Raw genomic sequence first — 20,440 nt, 5'->3', positions numbered from 1 at the left:
ACTCAGAACAAACCAGAGAGCCATGGGAGGATTCGACTTAACCATTTTAACAGAGTGGGAAAACAAAAGCATTTAGATCTGGTAGAGGCTATAGCAATCCAAGAGTCATCCAGGTGACAAAGCATTAAGAGCATAAAACCAGGGCGATGACAGGGAGGCGATGAGAGGTCATCAGGCTCTGGAAATATTTGAAAGGCATCAAGGACACCACTCACTCACAAATGTAGATAAGGCATTCAAGGATAGTCTCAAAGGTTTTTACTGCTGTGGTTGTTTTCTTCCCTGAGAAATGGAAGGATAGAGTTGCCATTTCCTGAGCTACAGAGTACCAAAGGATAACACATTTTGAGAATGAAAGCCATGTTTTGACTATGCTAAGTTTGAGATGTCCATTAGATATCTCAGTGAAAACGGATACAAAGAAGTTGGATATTCACATCAAATAATTGGGGGAGGGTGGTGAATAGATACAGGTTCTATTTCAAAATTTAATGTATTTAATATAGAAAAGGGGACTGACATTTGATAAGTGTAAAATATGTAACTTTTCTGTTTTCAACCATGTTCTTGAGAACTGCTGTATGTGGTTACTCTGGTTCCCTTGCGGTAAAAGTCACACACATCTCACACACACACACACACACACACACACACACACACACACACGTACACAGGTGTATCATCTGTAGTTTCAAAAAATTTGACAACTAGATTCTAAAGGATGTTATATCCCGAATATGCTACTTTGGAACAATTATAGGGAGCGATTTCCCCTGAACTTTTCTTTTCTGCAGAAAGATATGTCTTCTAAAAGGAACTCATTTGTCCTGAGTCACTTCCCTGGTGATCTCGTCAACTGTGGCTGACTAGACAGTTATCACTGGAGAGGACCATACAGTGTAGTATCATAACCTGGAGTTTAGGACAAACTGGAGTTTAATGTCATGAAAAGGAAAGGCTTCACTGTCACCACTTTTTCTCAGGACCCATTCACTTTTCTTTAAAAAAAAAAAAAAGGATATAGTTGCCTCCATTCACCTTCATCTCCCTTATGATGAAGACAGATAAATTTCTAAATTTCATCGTGCAAGGAGCCTTGCTCCAAATGGGTCCAATGACCTAAGATGGATTTGTTATGCATATTTGACATTCATTTTTCTTTCATGTTGATGCCTTTTTGTACATCAGACATTTTGTATTCATTTTCTTCTGTTAATCTGCCTTCTGTCAGTTTATTTAATAGGCTCAATTACTGACAGCCCTGAGAGAGTACAGCCAAACTCTTCCCTCTTAAACACATCCCATTTAAGCCCAGCTATCTTACAAAGTATCTATTCTGAAAGTATATACTGTCATCTCCACTTTTCCACATGAGAAAACTGAGGTGGTCAAAGACAAGTAAGAATGACTTGTATTACATCACATAGCTGAAATGTAAATCATTTAAGATTCAAATGAGGATCTATCTCCAAAAACCCACGTTCCCTTCAACTGCCTCCAACCACTAAGTGCACCATAGTTACCCCGCTGATTTCTATGTGGATTAACAGTAGTACCAAGTATTTAATACCAGTCCCTGCCAAATTCCTAAGCACACTCTACTCAGTTGGTTTGCCAGGGACTGTCAACATTTTTTGCCTTTGTTTTTTGAGATGTGAATCTTACTATGTTGCCCAGGTTGTCCTTCAATTTCTGGGCTTAAGGTACTCTTTCACTTCAGCCTTCCAAGTAGCTGGGACTACAAACATGCACCACCACATCTGAATTGTCAACTTATTTATAATCTTATTGTTCAGGGGTTGTCAATTCCTAATTTTTTTTAAATATTCAGCCAAAATAAACAAACACAGGAAATGAAATTCAGTGGGAAAGAAAGGCCTACAAGGTAGCTGGGGGATGCTGTTAAGTGATATAGTGTTTACTTAGCATGTACAAGGCCCTGCACTCAGATCCTAGTATTACTGCTGCTGAGGATGGAATTCAAGACCTTGTGCATGCTAGGCATGTGTTCTATACTGTGGTTTTACATTCTTTGTATCTTTCCATATACGTCATTGAGCTCAGGACCCAAAAGGTACTTCTTAAACAGTATTCACAGACATCCCATGAACAAGTTCCTTGGAATTCTAGGTAGTCTAGCTCATTGTAGAGAACTTCATGCCCTATTCAGTTACCAAACAATTTTGGTACCAACTGCATGGTTGGTAGTATGCTAGGTTTTTGGGAACAGAAATATTGTAAAGGTGTGAATCTTATTGCCAAGAAGCTCAGTTTAGTGGTGAGAAAACCATATGAAACACTCAAAATATGACATGATACTTGATATCATTAAGGTATGTATGTTCAATGTGCAATGAAAGCATGAAAGAAAATCTGAAGTAAGAGAATATGTACATTGATTCTTGAAGGTTTTGCAGGTGGCGAGTACTTCTAGTGAAAAGTACTAGCTTGGGCTAATGTGCAGAGGTCTGAGAAGAGATAGTGAATTTAGCAATGTGGTAGCATGACTTCTTTAAAGGGTAGCAAATAATAATGTTGAAATGGCAGATTATATGACAGCCAAGGAGCCCATACCTTGGTATCAGACAAGTAAGATAAATGACCGAGAAGGACAGACCGGAATCCAGGGGTGGCAAGGGTTATGTAGAACTTGATTATTCCTGTTTATCTCAAAGGGACAGTTCTAGCTGGGTGTAGCCATATGGGCATGTAGATCCAATGTTAACAGGTCGTGTGATTTTTTTTTTTTATATTTAGATAACCAGGGAAGCTGTATTCTAAAAACATGAAACCTCCAGATTTCTAAATGCTAGAATTGAATTTCCTTTTTCATTCCAAGTTTTAGCTAATATTATACCAAACACAACACATTTGTTTGCTGGATGTGGCCTACAGTTTTATCATTTTTAGACCTATGCTGTAGGGGACAGGGCACTATGCAAACAGAAGCAAGCTGAAGCAATGCATCAGCACACACACAGCATATTAATAAAAGGGAGCTTGTGGGCCGGGAGTGTAGCTGAGTGGTAGAATGCCTGCCTAGTGTATACGAGACTTCTAAGTTCAATCCACAGTGCTTCATTAATATAATGATAATTATTATTATTATAACCACATCTATTTCTCACTGCCCTGGCTCACTGTGATATTTCTGCCTCTCAGGAATTAAAATGAGGTCCTAGGTCAAAAGCAATTCGGAAGGCTTCTGAGGGTAATGGTGAAAACAAGGTCTTTCTTGGTTCAGTCATTAAAAGAAGGGCCACAGTGAGATGGCTCAGCTGATAAAGGTGTTTGCTGCTCTCCAGTGCAAATCTGATGACCTCACTTTGACACTGGGAACTTATGCAAAGGTGGAGAGTGAAACAGATTCCACAAAGTTCTCCTCTGACCTCCCCATGTGCTCAGTGGCATGTGAGCCCCCCCATCATACACACACACACACACACACACACACACACACACACACGTACATGTACACACACATACACACACTCTAATAGGGATACATTTTAAAAATTTTAAAGCTGGTAGAACATGGAGGCTGAAACCATTAAAACCCTTGATAATCACCACCTACCACCACAACCACCACTACCACCACAACCAGGAGATGGATGTCATTCCTTTCCCTTTCATTTTAGATGAAGATAAAGTAGCCTCTTTAAACTGTGTGTGCAATAAATTCAACATAGCCAGTGATGAGACAGATAAGGCACAATGTAATAGCCGGTACAGTTTCAATTCTTTGTTTTACAGTTGGAGAAACCAAGCCAGTGTTTCCCCACTCCCTTGGAAAAGTACGTTGCTTTGCTCAGAGTGACCCAACAAACTAGTGGCAGAGTGAGGCCTCCTGACTTCTGGTCTAGCATTCTTTCCAATAATCCTGGCTGTGATAATTAAGGTAAATCGGCCTGGCGGCTTTCCTAGCATCTAGAATTCCTGGTCTGGACAAGTAGATCTTGAGAGCTGCTGTTGCAAGCCTTTCTTTTCCTCCTTATCTGTGTGATGATGAGGGTTTTTTTTTTTTTCTTGCAAACTTTCTGTTTCATGGGTAAAGGTTAAAAAGAGGACAGAAAGATGTTTTTGAAGCACTGAGACCATTCACAAGGCTGTGAAGAAAAACTTGTCTGGGGCTGATGTATTTAAAGTTTATGACCTCTGGGCTCTACGCACTGACCTCTCCACCAGATGCTTTTGGTTTTGTTTTTCTTTTGTCTCCTTTGCTATATTCTTCTGTGTTGTTCTTCTCCCTTATCAGCCTAGGTTTAAGGCCTACCCTTAAGTGCTCTGGGACATCACTGCATCACTGAGCCTTCTCAGTGGCTTTTACTATGCTTGCTTCAAGTCAATAGAATTGCTGATTATTCCTTTCTCAAGTGCATGGAAATGAGAGTGCTTGCTCTGCTCCAGCCACTTAACTCTCTAAAATCCGAGACCAGTAACTCTTGTCAACTGTGACTCTTGACAACTAATCTTTTCCATTCTTCATTTCCAGGTCTATTGTTCTGACATTTGCCATTTTTTTTCTCTGACCCTGTTCCTGATTGGTGCAGCTGTTGAAGATGCTGCAGTTGCAGCATGTACATCTGGAACATTTGGCTGACTTGTTGAACTTCCCCCAGGGAGTACTCCAGGGGAAGCATGGGAAGGGTGGAGAGGCCAGAACAGTTGCCTGCAAGTAGAGATGCCAATAGTGTCTGGCCATTCTGTGGACCACCCTTGTAAAAATTCACCTCGTTGTGACCCTCAGTTTCCCCACCTGCTCATTGAAGGCTCATGTTCTTTCAAAACTTCTGCAGCCCTGGAAGAAGATAAACTTTTGGCTGTGAGTTCTCTCACACAGCACTGTGAAAGGGATCAATGCATATCTGTTGAATGAATTAACATGTCAAGAAATCCTAGGAAACTGTTTTACCCTTCAAGGGACAGCATCACTTCAGCTCCACTTGGCACTAGGCACTTGGCACTAGGCTTTGACTGTGCCCCCAGACTCACTCTGGGAGTGAGACTGCCTGATTCCCAGTCTGTTTGGCTCCCAGGCTCCTAGGTCTCCTTTTCTTCTGGCGAGCCATTGAATTGCAAACACAGCAGGCATGGTTTCATTCCAAACCCTGAACTGTTTTAATTAGTTTAACGTCTGTTAAACGCTTTGAAGATTGAAAGCAACAGATAAGTACTGGATGATGTTATTAACAACTGCAGTTAATTGCAAACATTTCTATTAATGCTAGTTTCTGCCTCCTTTTCTTTGCTCCACGTTCTTTCCAAGGTTCCCAAATTCTTCTCAGCCTCCCCCCCTCCTGCCCTCCCCCATAGCTGCGCTGAAGGGTTAAACCAGGGTGGAGTCCGGAGATGAACGACAGCGGCAGTCACCAACTACAACGGGGCAAGCGGGAAGAGCTGGGTGGGGCTGCCAGGCAGAGGTGAACCCCCACGCCCCCAGGCCCCGCCCCACGGCTGGAGGCCCGAGTGGAACGGCAGGGGGCGGGGCGCCCAGGCCTGGCGGGCTCGTGGTTGGGCGTCCCGGCCGCCCCTTGAGGCATGGGGCGGGGTAGGTGAGGACCTCCTCCCTCATTCCCTCTTGGGCCGAGCCGCCCCTCTCTCCCGCCCCTCCTCCTCCTTTTCCCACCCCTCGGAGTGGAGCTGCACATGCGGCTGCTCCCTGTTCTGTCCCGCCCAGCCACCGTCGCTCAGGAACGGGTCCCTGCAGCCCCCAGCCGATGGCAGGACAGTAGCCGCCTGTCAGGGGTCGTAAAGGGCTGAGGCAGAGGCAGAGGCTCCCGGGCCTCAGATAGTGGCTGTCTCTGGAGGCCATGGGCTACCCCGAGGTAGAGCGCAGGGAACCCCTGCCTGCAGCAGCGCCAAGGGAGCGGGGCAGCCAGGGCTGCGGCTGTCGCGGGGCCCCTGCTCGGGCGGGCGAAGGGAACAGCTGCCGGCTCTTCCTGGGTTTCTTTGGCCTCTCGCTGGCCCTCCACCTGCTGACGCTGTGCTGCTACCTAGAGTTGCGATCCGAATTGCGGCGGGAACGGGGCACCGAGTCCCGTCTCAGCGGCCCGGGTGCTCCTGGCACCTCTGGCACCCTAAGCAGCCCTGGTAACCTCGACCCTGTGGGTCCCATCACCCGCCACCTCGGGCAGCCGTCCTTTCAACAGCAGCCTTTGGAACCAGGAGAAGATCCACTCCCCCCTGACTCCCAGGACCGGCACCAGGTGAGTCACCTAGGAGGGGCGGCGGCCTTGGAGGCCCCCTCCCCTGCTAGGTTGGGCGGGGGCCTGCGCCGCAGGGCTCGGGGGACTCTGCCACTCAGAGCCAAGTTACAGGGCAGGACCCGGGAGTGGGCCGGAGAGCTAGGGAGAGGTTGTCCAGGGCAGGTTGTCCTCAGTTCCTGTCTTGGCTCATCCAGACCCTCTCGGGTCCCATGGACTTGGAAAGCTCAGCCTGCATGCGCCGCCCCCGGGGGGGTGTGGGCTGCTTCGGGAAAAGTTGGCTGGCCTCGCACCCCAGCCGGCAGAGAGGTGCCTGCGCCGCCCCCGTGGCCGTCTAACGGCGAGCAGCTTGGCCCCTGGTGCCCCTGGTGAGGTTCCCTGCCCGCGGTGCTTGTTTCTTCGTGTCCCGAGCCGATGCCAGCACTAGCAGGCTCCTCTTTGGAGTTGGAGCTGTAAACAGCTGTAATAACTGCTCCACGCCCGTCGAAACAACTTTTAACCGTACTTTCAGCGCCGGGTTCTTGTGCGCTGACCAGAACGTGAGCTTTTTCACACTTACCTGCAATTTGAGACTGATTGTCCTCGGTGTTCTAGAGAGGATCAGCGCCCCTGAGGAATTCTGGTAGAAATATGCCGTCTTGCTAGACAACTTCTGAACAGCAATTTAAAAAATCTATGGAAATAAAACTCACCCTTTGCATGCCGGTTCTGACACTCTTGTTGATGGAGTGGGGTGCAGCGGGTGTGAAGAATTTTCATGATCGCTAGCTTCAGAACAGGAAGTTGGATTTCTGTTTTGTTTTTGGTATTCTTTCGAGTGTTTGTATCCCTTTTAGCAAACCATTAGCTTGGTTGTTTTCCTAACTCTTTCTTCAAGTAAATTCAGTGTACTTGGTTGCCAGAGTTGTCTTACATGTGAATCTTAGGCAAGGCAACCAAGGATCTTTTTGAGGTGGTCCAAGACTAATGGTTAGTTTGTACCTTTTTGAGAAAACGACAGGTTGTATAAGTAACTTTCTTATACAAGGCGAGGCATGGAAGCCTGTATTTGGTGCTACATTCATAGTCATTGTCACAACTCTTGGAACATTGTGTTACTTTGACCTTCAAAGTTGTACACTTTAGAGCTGTCACATTCATAACAATACTCTGTCAGGACTGACACTTTTCTCTTTTACAGTGTGCTTTGTAAAATTGCCCCAGCCCAAAAATGCCTTTCAAACACACTCCAATTTATGTAACAGCTTATCAAAGAAGAGAATCTGCAGATGTGCTTCTCATACTTGAAACTTTAAACACGATGGCTGGATGATAATTAATTAGGACTCTGGGTCTTTTATTTCCCTGCTCCTCATCCCCAGTAGAAGTATTTAACAGCTGCACATTAATATTCTGTAAAAAGTATCAGAGAATTCAACTTCTTTACTCAAATGGTGGTCAAGGATTTTTGGCATTCGGGGTGGACAGAGTCATGTTTATAGATTGGGGATTAGCAGGCCAGCTGTATTCTAGAGCTTCTGTGATGGCAGGGGACACTCACGGCTTTGTAATGGCATTTAGTTGCTGACACTTGTGTAACACTAAAATACTCAGGTGTTTCGACACAGTTTGAAACAACAGAGTTTCTTATCTCTTGTCCTTTAGTCTTTGTATTTTAGTCCTTTGGGACAGTCGAAACAATGATCGTAGCGCTTGACATTTTTTTGGTATCGACTTGGAATTGAAGTTTTTCAGATTTGTAAGGTACCCCCTGAGTCTATTTTATTGATTCCTTTGGAAAACATATAGGCCCCGAGGGAGAAGTAAATGGCCCAGCATATCATAGCTTGAGTCAAAACTAGGATGAATTTGCTCCTTCATCTTCCAGTTTAGTACACATTAAACCATCCTATAGTGTCTACGAAAAAGAAAATTTGAGAGGAATGAAGCAACAACAGGTTGGAGCTCCATAGTGGACTTTCAACAAAATGACAGGCTCAGATTTGTGTCATTTTGTTCTGCTCTGACTACATTTTGACCAGACTAAGTTTAATCATATGTTCCGTATTTGTCTTGAACTTCACTTTCAGGAAAATTGAAATGTAAGTGAAGAAATTTTAGCTCAGATTCAACTTGTTTCTCTTGAGGATATTAGTTTTAGCCTATAAATAAACAAACAAACAAACAAACAAACAAATAAATAAATAAATAAATAAATAAATAAGGAAAAGTTGATTGGCTAATCGAGTTAAATTGATGTGCTATATCTTGGGTAGAATTTCTAGTGCCCTGGTGCACCCTCTGCTGGTTTTACAGTGACATTTAATTGTACTATCTGCTGACAGTCAAAATTCTAAGTTGTGCTGACAGATTCTGATTCATAAATAAGGAAGTAAACCGCCTCGTGGGACTGGGCCACATAGGTCATATTTTATATTTCAGTTTTTCAACATAAGCAGCTGCTGTTACAGCAAGTCTTGGACAGAGAGGACCAGAGACAAAACCATGCATCCTCCAGTGGGCAATACATTTGGGTTTCCTAACAGTATATTTAGAAAGAGTGAAGGCAAGCTGGTGACACTAAACAGTGGGGAGCAAAACAGTCAGCGGCATTTCATTATGTAAGGTCATACATCTATGTAGGCAAAGGTGAAGTCACCTATCCTTATGAGATGATTGGACTGTGGGCTCTCCAATTATGACTCAAGGAAGGACTCTAGAAATCACTGAAGGTGTATGTATAGCATATTGCAATAAAAAAGAAGATACAGAAGGAATTCGGGTCATAAAGCAGGAACATCGGAAAATTTCTGCAAGGGAGTTGTTAGAAAAGTAGGGACACAGTTGCTGATCATAAAGAATGAGAGGTAGCATCTGGAGTCATGGGCTGTCTCCTTTAGCTGAAGGAGAGAAGGAGCTGTATCTGGATGCTTAGGAAGGATTAGCTTAAGAGCTAGGGATACACCAGTAGTGCCTGAATTTGATAACAAATAATTAAAAACATTAAAAAATCACTGGATCACACTATAGAGAAAAAGGTCTGGTCATGATTATATCCCTCAAATGTCAAAAACATGGTGGAAAATCTCAGGAATGTGTCAACAACAAAACAAAACTTTTTTCCATGAAGAAGATCAAAAGTGATTTTTTGTCTATCATCAGACAGAAAATCCTGGTGGCTGCTCCTCAAGAAAAAGCTAGCAGCCGATTGATAAAAGTCTCCAGAAACCCAATTAAATTGATCAAAAGGGGAGTTTTTAGTTGTTTTTTTTTTCAGTCTGGAGAGAGAGAGGAGAGAGAGAGAGAGAGAGAGAGAGAGAGAGAGAGAGAGAGAGAGAGAGAGAGAGAGAGAGAACACAGTCTTCCAAATCAGGAGAGAGATGAGTATGGTTAGTATGTTCGTGTAATTTAATGATCTAAGCTGAATAAATAAATAAAATTTTCTCTGTGTTAGCTACAGTGTTAAGTATTAGATTCTTTTAATGTTTGAAAAATTTATGTTGAGAGAGATAAATAAAGGTAGCATCTCATAATCTAAACTACAGGCAGATCAATAGAAATTTATTCAGGACTGTTGGAGTTGTTTGAGGTACATTCCTAATTATTTGGGGTGATGTCATAGAAGGCAGCTTTAATGTTCTACAGAGATCTTTAGGTATAACTAGATATATCATTAGCATACTAAGATTTGATATTCCTAATAACTAAGTATCATTCTAGGTGATCATGTTGACCACTAGTAAGCTCACGAATTATGGAATCTAAATAAGTTGTTTATGGAGTTTAAATGTGTTCACTAAGGCTTCTGATGAACTGGTTTCATGATATCCCTCTCATTTTCACTCTCACTAATTTCACTCCTGGAAGTCACCCACCAAATTCTCTTTGAGGATTATTCTGTAGTTGTTACTGATTTTCGTCTTACCACATCTGCCTTTACATTAAAGATCATCAGAAATCTACCTTCTGTAGTGTGTTTTATGATTCCTATCAGCACTAGTTATAGCTAAGTAGAAAAAAAGTTGTTGAACTGAATAATTTTGGGACTTGGGTAACATTTTATGTAAAACAAAGGCATTTTATAAAACAGGCCTGTTTCTCTCTGGTCCTGCTAAGTCTGTGAACTGTCAGTTTTGCTTAGGTAAATAGTTCCATTGGTAATATTTCACTGGTTTCTAAAATAATTAGAAATTGAAATGGAAAAGAGGAGTCCTAACCATGTGATCCATTTCCTATTTTCACACTTTCCCTCTAAGATGGTACTAAAAGCTTTTGGTAATACATCGTTTGATATTTTATTTGCTTTTAGGCTTCATCTTTCTCTCTTAGATCTTGTGAAAAATGATCTGTAATTTATCTGTAACTACCTTAGAGAGAAGATCTCTTTATACTAGAGAATTTCTGAAGCGATTTTAATTCCCAAGAACATTACCAAGAAAAGCCTTGTGCCTTTGTCTGTAAGGCAGCCGTTGGAGAGAACCATCTTTGTAAATACCCAGCACTTATTTCCTCATTTCTATTCTTTTTTTCACATTTTATTGACATATAATACAAATACAGAAAAGCATACACATCGTAATTGTACCATTTGATGAAATATTACAAAGTGAGCACACTCATCTTGCTTGTACCTAAGTCAAGAAATAAATACTTTTAACATCCTGTAAACCCTTAATTGTGCCCCTTTATCACTGTATAATCTTCACTCTCCAAAGATAATGAATGTCCTGACTTCTATTACCAAAAATAATTTTGTTCATTTTGAACTGTACATAAATGAAATCAGATAGATGTAGTCTTTTGAGTCTTATGGTTTTTGGTTAACACTATATTTGTGATAACCATACTGTGACAGACAGAGATATTTTTTAATTTTTAATTTTGTATATTCTGCTATTGAGATATATCATAATTTATAAATTCCTTATGATGGTAATAAAATATCAATTATTTCCAGTTTGGAATTATTATCAATAATGATGTTTTGGATAATTTTATGCATGTCTTTTGGTTCCAATAATAAGAATTTCCATTGAATATACACCTAGGATTAGTTTCTATGCAATGAAAAATACATATTTTGAAATATTGACAGTTTTTCTAAGTTATTGATGATTTATATCTCACCAACAATGTATGAGAATTGCAGTTTTTCTATACTTTGCAATCACAGTCATTCTGGGGAGTGGGTTTGTAGTGATATCTTGTTATTGTATGTGATATTGGGGATGGAACCTTCGGGTATGCAAGGTAAATAGTCTGACAGTGAGTTACATACTTAATTTTATCTTGGGATTTTAAGGGATTCTTCTCTGAAGACTGATGAGGTTGTGTTCCTTATCAATATTTTCAATTTGGATATCTTTGTGAAGTAATTTTCCGTCTTTTTGCCTATTTTACTGTCAAATTTCCCTATTCTTACAGATTTCTTATATAATTAAAAATATGTTTGTGTTTTCAATTATGTGTATGTGTGCTTGTGTATATGTGGGGGTATGTGAGTGCAGGTTCCTGCAGAGACCAGAAGAGGGCTCTGGATTCCCAAGGACTAGAGTTATAAGGCAGTTGCTAGCCTTCTGACATGTGTGTTTCAAACCAAACTCATATCCTCTTCAGGAGCAATAAGCACTCTTAACTGCAGAACCATCTCTGTAGCCCTAGAAATCTTTATATACCTTGGAAATGGATTCTTATATTTTGCAATATATTCCCAAATTTGTGACCTGCTTTTATAATATCTTGATGAACAGAAGTCTTTAATTTTAATGTGTCAAAAATTTTCAATATTTTTTTCATGAATAGTGTCTTTGTATCCTGTTTAAGAAATATTTTTCCAGGGCTGAAGACATGGTTCAGTGGTTAAGAGCATGTAATGCTTTTGCAGAGGACCAGAGTTTGGTTCCTCACACTCACCATCAGGCAGCCCACAACCACCTACCTTCATCCCCAGATTATCTGAAGCCCTCTTTTACACACATATGCATGCACGCACACATGAGCACAATACCCAAAACAAATCATTTAAAAAAAGAAGTATTTGCTGACTTTAAAATCATTAGACATGCTCATACATTATCATTTAGAAGTTTTATATTTGTGCCATTCATGGATTTACAGGCCACCTGGGATTGATTTTGTGTATAGTGGAGACATAGAGGTCAGACTCTATGTTTTCCCATACAAGTATCCAACTGATTTAGTCCTTTTTAGTATAACGATTTTTTTCTACTTTTCTACATTCTTACTTTTTCATCCATCCATTGTTTATATACGCCCCAAATTGTTTCTGAACTGTTTATTCTAGTCTGTTGATCTGTTTCTCATCAGTCTGTTTCCTGTTGCTATAACAAAATAATTGAGGCTAGGTACTTGAAAGTAAAAGAGATTACTTAGGTCATTTAGAGATTCAGAAAACATCCATTCAGCTTTAGTGAGGGTACTCTTGGCTGGATAGTAAAATGGTGGAGAAAGAGAAATAAAAGTGCAGAAAAGTGAAAAATTGCATGGGTTGGCCTCATTTTGTAGCAGCCTACCCCTTCAAGAACTAATATACTCTGTAAGAAAAGGATGAATCATTTCAGAAGGCAGTGCCTTCAGTGGTCCAATTACCTGGCACTGAGCTCTACCTCTTTAAAAGTTCTACCATATCAACAGTGCCACACTGAGGGCTAAGCATCCATCACATGAATCCTTGGGATACAAAACCGCAATCAGATGTCACTGAACCCTATAATAAGCTTTTTGATATCCAGGGAAGCAAGTCCTTCCAACTTGTTCATATGCTTTAAAACCACCTTGGATACTCTTAGCGTTCACATTTTCACATATATTTTAGAATCAGCTTTTTTACATGCCTCAAGAAAAGAGAAACCTCTTAGAATTTTTATTGCAATTACATTGTATTAGTTAAGGTTACTTTTCTGTTGCCATGATAAAGCACCTTGACCAAGACAACTTGTAAAAGAGTTGAATTGAGCTTTCAGTTGCAGAAGGAAGATGGAGTGAAGGTGTGGTGACAGGCAACTAGAGCAGCACCTCCGAGCTCATCTTTTGATCCGCTAGTAGGAAACACAGTACACCAGGAACAGTGAAAGTCTTTTAAAACCTCAAGCCCTCCCCTGTAACACACCTCCTCTAACAAGGCCATAGCTCCTAATCTTTCCCAAAGAGTTACAGCAATTGGGACCAAGTATTCAAACATATGAGCCCATGGGTGACATTCTTATTCACCACATAAAACCCAACTTAGGAGGTCACATCTTCCAATTCAGGAACTTGATATATCCTTCCATATCTTTAATTCTTGTGTAATTTTCTCAGTAATACCTTTTATTTTATTTTTATTTATTTATTTAGTTAGTTTTGTTTTTTAAGACAGGGCCTCTGAGTGTTGCCCTGGAACTCACTCTGTAGACCATGCTGGCTTGGAGCTCACAAAGATCCACCTGCCTTTGCCTCCCGAGTGCTTGTGCCACCACTGCCTGGTCAGAGAGGGTATCCAAGGTATGTTTTTAAATGTCATTATATATGATATGATGGATGTTGTGGTTCACTGTGTAGATTCCACTTCAGAAATGCAGGATTTATGTTCTTAAGTAACAAGGGTACTGTCAAAAGAGAGAGTTCAGCTGAGAGTTGTCTTTTGAAGAAAATATTTTCAATCAAGGAGAAACTTCCTTCCAGGGCTGCCTGCATCTAATGACTAACCAGTGCAGAGCTATAAATCACTTCCCCTTTCTTCCAAATCGGGAAAGCATTGAAGAGTCATATACCAGCCATACCAGCTCAAGAGCTCAATAGAAATTTGGTTAGGGCAATTTGCACATATGTTGATCTCCAAAGCACTATCTAATAAAAATCCTGCATGGCATTCTAAGTCTTTCAATTGACTTGGTAGGAAACCCAATGTGGGGCTACATAATTTTTAATTTTTTTGTGGTTATAATATAATTACATCATTCCCCCTTCAAACCCTACTTCCATCCAAACCCTCCCATGTAGCTTCCCTTGCTTTCATTCAAATTCATGACCTTTTTTCTTTTAATTGCTTTAAATTTAACTTTGTTTCTTGCTCATGTTTAGAAATCTAGTTTAACTTTATGTATTAAGTTTGTATCCAGAAGTTTGCTGAACTCACTTATTAATCCTAATAATTTATTTGCATGTTCTTTTGGATTTTCCACATGTCTATCAAAAGGTTTATAAAAAATATATATTTGTTCTTTTCCTTTTTAATCTAGATACCTTAAAAGTTTTTCTGTTGGCCAATTATTCCTGGGCATGGGGCTTGCCCTAGAGTGTGGTTGGTATACCCGGTGACACTCCATTGGAGAAAACTGACTTCCCCTTCGCCAGTTGCTATTAATTGCAGATTGATTCTTGGTTGGGGTTGAGACCCAGAGTTCACATCACCCTCTCAGTGTGGGGATGTCTGGCTTGAACCTGTCCAGGTCTTGTGAATGCTTTCCCAATCTCTCTCAGTCCATATGTGTATCAGTCCTGTTGTGTCTGGAAGATACTGTTATCTTGGAGTTGTCTCTCTCATCTGGTTCTTACAATGCTTCCTCTTGTTTGTCTGACCTGATTTTCATTTTTTTCTGGTATCTATCTATCTTTCTATCTATCTATCTATCTATCTATCTATCTATCTATCTATCTATCTATCTATCTATTCTTCTCTCATATATTACATCTCAACTGCAGTTTCCCCTCCCTCCTCTCCTCCCAGCCACCCCCCTCTTTCCCAGATTCACTCCTCCTCCATTTCCCTTCATAAAAGAGTACTCCTTCCAGGGATACCAACTGAAGTTGACATAACAAGCTGCAATAAGACTAGGCATAAACCTTCATATCAAGGCTGGACAAAGCACCCCAATAAGAGGAAAAGGGTCCCCAAAGCAGGCAGAAGAATCATAGCCAGCCCCCACTCCCACCTGTTAGGAGTCCCACCAGAACACCAAGTCACACAACCATAATATACTCCCACTGTTAGGAGTCCCGCCAGAACACCAAGCTGCACATCCATGATATATATGCACAGAGCCTGGTGCAGACCCATACAGGATCCACATTTGTCACTTCAGTCTCTGTGAGCACCTATGAGCCCAAGTTAGTTGATTCTGGCTCCTACAATCCTTCCTCTCTCTCTTCTGTGAAATTCCCGAGCTCTGCCTAATGTTTGGCTGTGGGTCTCTGCATCTGCTCCCATCAGTTGCTGGGTGGAGCCTCTCTGATAATGATTATGCTAGACTCCAATCTATGAGTACAGAGTGTCATTAGGAATCATTCACACACACACACACACACACACACACACACACATACACACACACACACACACTGAGAGAGAGAGAGAGAGAGAGAGAGAGAGAGAGAGAGAGAGAGAGAGAGAGAGAGAGAGAGAACATGATATTGATGATATTGGGTGGGGAGGGAGGTGGGGAATCTGAGAGAAGTTGGGGGAGGGGAAGAATATGATCCAAATACATTGTATGAAAAAAACTTTAAAAATAAAAAATTAAAACGTTTTCTTTATTATACTGGCCAGAATGTTTAGATTAATGTTGAATAGAAGTAGTAATAGCAGACATCCTTGCTCACTTCTGAACATTGGAGGAAAACTACCATTTTACTGTTTGTCATAGGTTTTTATTATTATTGTTAGTTTTAAAAGATATTTATCAACTTTAAATTTTAATTTTTCTTCTAGTTTTCCAAGGTTTTTGAATAATATAAAGAATTATGTCATTGTATCACATGGTTTTCTTTTATATATTGAATTAGTCACAGGAGTTTTTCTTTCCTCTTCTGTTAATGTGATATGAAGCCAACCTTATTATCCTTAAGATAAAGCCTCGTTAGTTCCAATGTACTTTCCAGTGCTATATATCTGGAATTATTTTGCTAACCTTTCATTTAGAATCGTTGATCTTTATTTAGAGTGAGAGAGATTAGCATGCAATTTTTTCTCATTATCAAGTTTGGATATCAACGTTATTTTATGCTGTCATTACTATTGTGTTTATTTTATTTGTTGCTTACAATCATTCATGTAACATTGGTAATATTTTTTTCCTTAACTGTTTGGAAGGATTCATGAAGCCATTTTACCCTAAGGGAGGTTAAATTGTGTTTGGTATCTTATATATAGGATATTCAGACAACAACTAACAAAAAATAAAGTACTTAGAAATAAAAAACAAAGAATGTAAGAGACCTGAGCACTGAAAACTATAAAACAATGATGAAATAATTGAAGAAAGCAGAAATAAATGAAAATATATTCCATAACTGTGTATGAGAAAAAGTAAAATTGGTGAAATGTCCATACTATCCAAAGAAAACTGTCAATTCAGTGAAAACCTCATCAAGATTCCAATGACACAATCCAGGTGTGATGTTTCATAACTATAATTCTAGCACTTGGGAGACAAAGGCGAAAAGATTGTGAGTTAAAGGGTAGCCTTGAACATGGTGAGCCTATATCTTAAAAAATCAAACAACAAAACAATTCAATGGCATGTGTCTCTGAAATTTATAGGGAACCACAAAATATCTTAATCTATTTCTATTATCAATTGTGTATCTTATTTTTCTACTACTCTGGCTGTTTTGCCATATGTTTGTTTGCTTTTGAATGAATGGCATAATTTATATATAATAATATTTACAATGTTATATATAATAAAATTTTTATATAATATAGAATTTATATACACGATAATTTATATATATATTTTATATATATACACTTTTGTACAAATGTTTTGAGGCCTCAGTTGTTTTAGTCTTTATCCAGATAGGATTTATATTTCTGGAAGTTGGCCTCAGGTGCTAGCATCCTATGTCAACTTAATCAACCATGATATTGAGATCATCTGAAACTGGCTTTCTGTCCAAATGAAAGTTGATTTACTATTCATTTAAACTATTATTCTAATTCAGAACCCAAAGATTGATACTTTTACCTGGGTTCTTGTTCCTAGATAAATTTCAGTTTCTTTTCTTCTTTTTCTCCCCTGACTCTATGTTCAGCCTTTTAATAGTATGACATATTATGAGATTTGCCATGGTCATAGTGTCTCTTCACAGCAATAGAACCCCTAAGACAGTGGTACACAGATGTGGAGATATAACTGTTGAGTAGGTCAAAGGGAATTCCTGCAGTCATGGAATTTTGAGTCAAGTGAATAAGCTAGCACAATTTCATTTGATGATGAAGTAACCCTACTGATAACAGTAGGGTTAATCTTACAGCTTGGATTATTGGGAACATATGGTAATTTGGAACAAAAAAAGATGAACACCTGACTCAAACTTTTAAAATCAAGGGACATTTTTCTTGACAAAGCATCTTCTGAGTTTAAAACTGAAAAAAAAAATTATTAGTTGAATAATTTTGTTTCCAGTAATAGGAACATAATATGCAAAGGCTTAGAGGTGAGAGAGAACATAATATGTTCAAAGAATGGAAATTTATAAAGCCATAGTTATCAATCCATTATGGTACTGGCTTAAATATAGACATTATAAGTCATTGGAACAGAATTGAGAACCCTTACATTATAACCAATTTGTTTTTGAAAAACAAAACAAGACAGTTCACTGGAGTACAAAAAATTCCCTATTCAACTAATGGTGAATATATATATATATATATATATATATATATATATATATATATATATGCGTGCATGTGCGCGCACCATAATATCAAACTATATGAATATATGGAAGTATTTCAAAAGTTTAAAATAGAACTCTCATATGATTCAGCAATCCTACTACTGGATATATGTTATCGTTTGAATATGAAATGTCTCCCATAGGCTCATGTTTGAATACTCAGTCACCAGCTGGTGGAGCTGTTTGGGAAGGTTGTGGAACCTTTAGGAAGTAGAGTCACCTAGAAGTAGGTTGTACAGCCTAGCTTGGCTTCTTTTTTTTTCATTTTTCTTTATTAAGAAATTTTCTACTCACTCCACATACTATCCACAGATCCCCCCTCCTCCCTCCTCCCACCTCCTCCCTCCTCCCACCCCCAGCCCTTTTCCCCAAGCCACCCCACAACCCCACATCCACCAAATCAAGGTCTCCCATGAGGAGTCAGCAGAGCCCAGCACACTGAGCCTAGGCAGGTCCAAGCCCCTCCCCACTGCACCAAGGCTGTACAAGGCATCACACCACAGGCACCGGATTCCAGAAGCCTGCCCATGCACCAGGGACAGATCCTGGTCCCCCTGCCTGGGTGCCCCCCAACCAGTTCGAGCCAAACAACCGTTTTCCATATCCAGAGGGTACTCCTCCCCTCCTCTTCCCAGCATTCTCCTAGTCTGCTTACCCTGCCTATACTTCCTGCCTGGCTACTGGCCAATCAGCATTGTATTAAACCAGTGTACAAGAACATTATCCCACAGCATTGGGTACTCTGTTATCTCTTTATTCACATACATGTTTTGCCTTTTATATTCATTGTACAGTTCATACATGTGTTAAAACATACAGTGTACCATTAGTGTGTATACATTTTATGTTTAATCTATCAATTAAAAAAGCCACAAATTAAAGAAAAAAAGTGAATGTAGACATGTACTATACACCATACCCCTGAATTAATTTTTAAATAAGCCTAAATTTAAGTGTCAGAACAATATTTTTAAAAGAAAGTTTTCATGACCTAGAATTGGGCAAAGAGTTCTTAGACATGGAACCAAATACATAGTCCAACAACAATACAAAGAAGTGAATTGTATTTGAAAAAGTGCTTTTGTTTTTCTAAAGAAAACTTTTAAAAAATAAAAAAAATATGAGAGTAGGAGAAAATGTTTACAAAATAGGCCTCTAGAAATGCAATAAATAAGAAGAGAAAATTGGGAAAAGATACATATATTTATGAAAGAAGATGCACAAATGTCCAAAAGTACACAAAAATATGCTCAGCATTGTTATCAGTCATGGAAATGCAAATCAAAACCACATTGAGGTATCATTTTATACCTATTAGAATGACTATAATGAAAAAGATAATAAACAATGGAGATGTGGAGAATGAGAACACTCATGCATTGCTAGTGGGGATGTTAAATGATATAGTAGTTTTTGGAACATGGGTTTTCAGCCCCTTAATAAGTTAACCTAGAATTACTTATTGCGTTATGACCCAATTCTACTTGTGTGCATGTGCCCAAAAGAATTGAAAACGTCTGTTCACACAAAAACCTCTATAGGAATGTTCACAGTGAGTGGCATTATTCATAATTTTCAAAAAGTGGAAGCAACCCAAATGTCTGATGAATAAACAAATGTGGCATAAAATTCTAATAGAATATATTTCAGTCATAAAAAGCAATGAAGTTTGAATATGTGCTACAACATGGTAGGCTCTCAGAAATATTATGCTAAGTGAAAAGAGCCAGTCACAAAAAACCACATTATATTGTGTAATTCTATTTGTATGAAATGTCCAGAATAGGCAAATATGTGGAGACAAAAATTAGATTAGTGAGTGTATGTGGTGAGTGGTAGGAATGAAGGTTCACTAAATATGGGCATGAGGGCACTTATTGTGGGAATGAAAGTATTTCACAACTGATTTCACCATGACTAAGGCAGTAGAAGTGTGGGGCTTTAAAGAAAATGATGCAAGAGCTATCATGAAATTACACAGTTCAGTACAGTTCCTACAAAAATGAGTGAATTATCTGGTATATGAATTATATCTAGATGCATCTGTTATTCTAAAGAAGTATAAAAGTAATGGACAAATGCCTAAGAGATGTTAGTTGTTTTGATATTTATCTTTACATGAAGAGAATCTTCAAGACTCATCATTCCAAATGCTCCAAAACTTTTTCCATAATAGATGAGTTCAGGATTCCAACCCAGAATAAACTTAACCAAGAAGCATCAGGGATGTCATGCTATGCATGTTTAATTTGAAAAGGCTGTACTGTCGATTCTGTTGAGCACGTCAGAGTAAGAATCTTTAATTTGTGGGATTTAAGTAAGTTAGTGTGGATAGAGCCTAGCATGTACAAATATCCTTCTATGGTTTGACTATCCCCCTCTAAAACCCATGTTCAAATTTAATTATCGTTGTAACAGTATTATGAGGTGGGGCCTTTAAAAGCAGGGATTAGTCAATGAGGCCACATGAATGAATTCATGCTGTTATCATAGAAGTGGGTCAAGAGTCATGGGAATGGGCTCCCAATTAATATCCGTCTATGTTATGTTCTAGACTGATCTTCTATCTT

General features: G+C 39.5%; 1 protein-coding gene across 5 annotated transcripts in view; it reads left to right on the top strand.

The window, feature by feature from the left end:
- Positions 1 to 5,605: 5,605 nt before the first annotated feature.
- Eda (ectodysplasin A) overlaps positions 5,606 to 20,440 on the top strand; it is a 371,953-nt gene continuing 357,118 nt past the window's right edge. For 2 of the 5 annotated variants that reach the window (XM_006981166.4, XM_006981165.4), the window contains exon 1: positions 5,608 to 6,209. In XM_006981166.4, coding sequence (XP_006981228.1) covers positions 5,814 to 6,209 — 396 coding nt within the window. In that variant the 5' untranslated portion in view covers positions 5,608 to 5,813. Of the gene's footprint in view, positions 6,210 to 20,440 lie in introns of all 5 variants that reach the window. The other 3 variants (XM_006981163.4, XM_006981162.4, XM_042268788.2) reach the window with 2 other exon arrangements.

This window comes from Peromyscus maniculatus, chromosome X (assembly GCF_049852395.1).
Source record: "Peromyscus maniculatus bairdii isolate BWxNUB_F1_BW_parent chromosome X, HU_Pman_BW_mat_3.1, whole genome shotgun sequence".
NCBI lineage: Eukaryota > Metazoa > Chordata > Mammalia > Rodentia > Cricetidae > Peromyscus > Peromyscus maniculatus.
The sequence above is the reverse complement of the archived record's forward strand: the minus strand, read 5'-3'. Positions and strand labels throughout refer to the sequence as shown.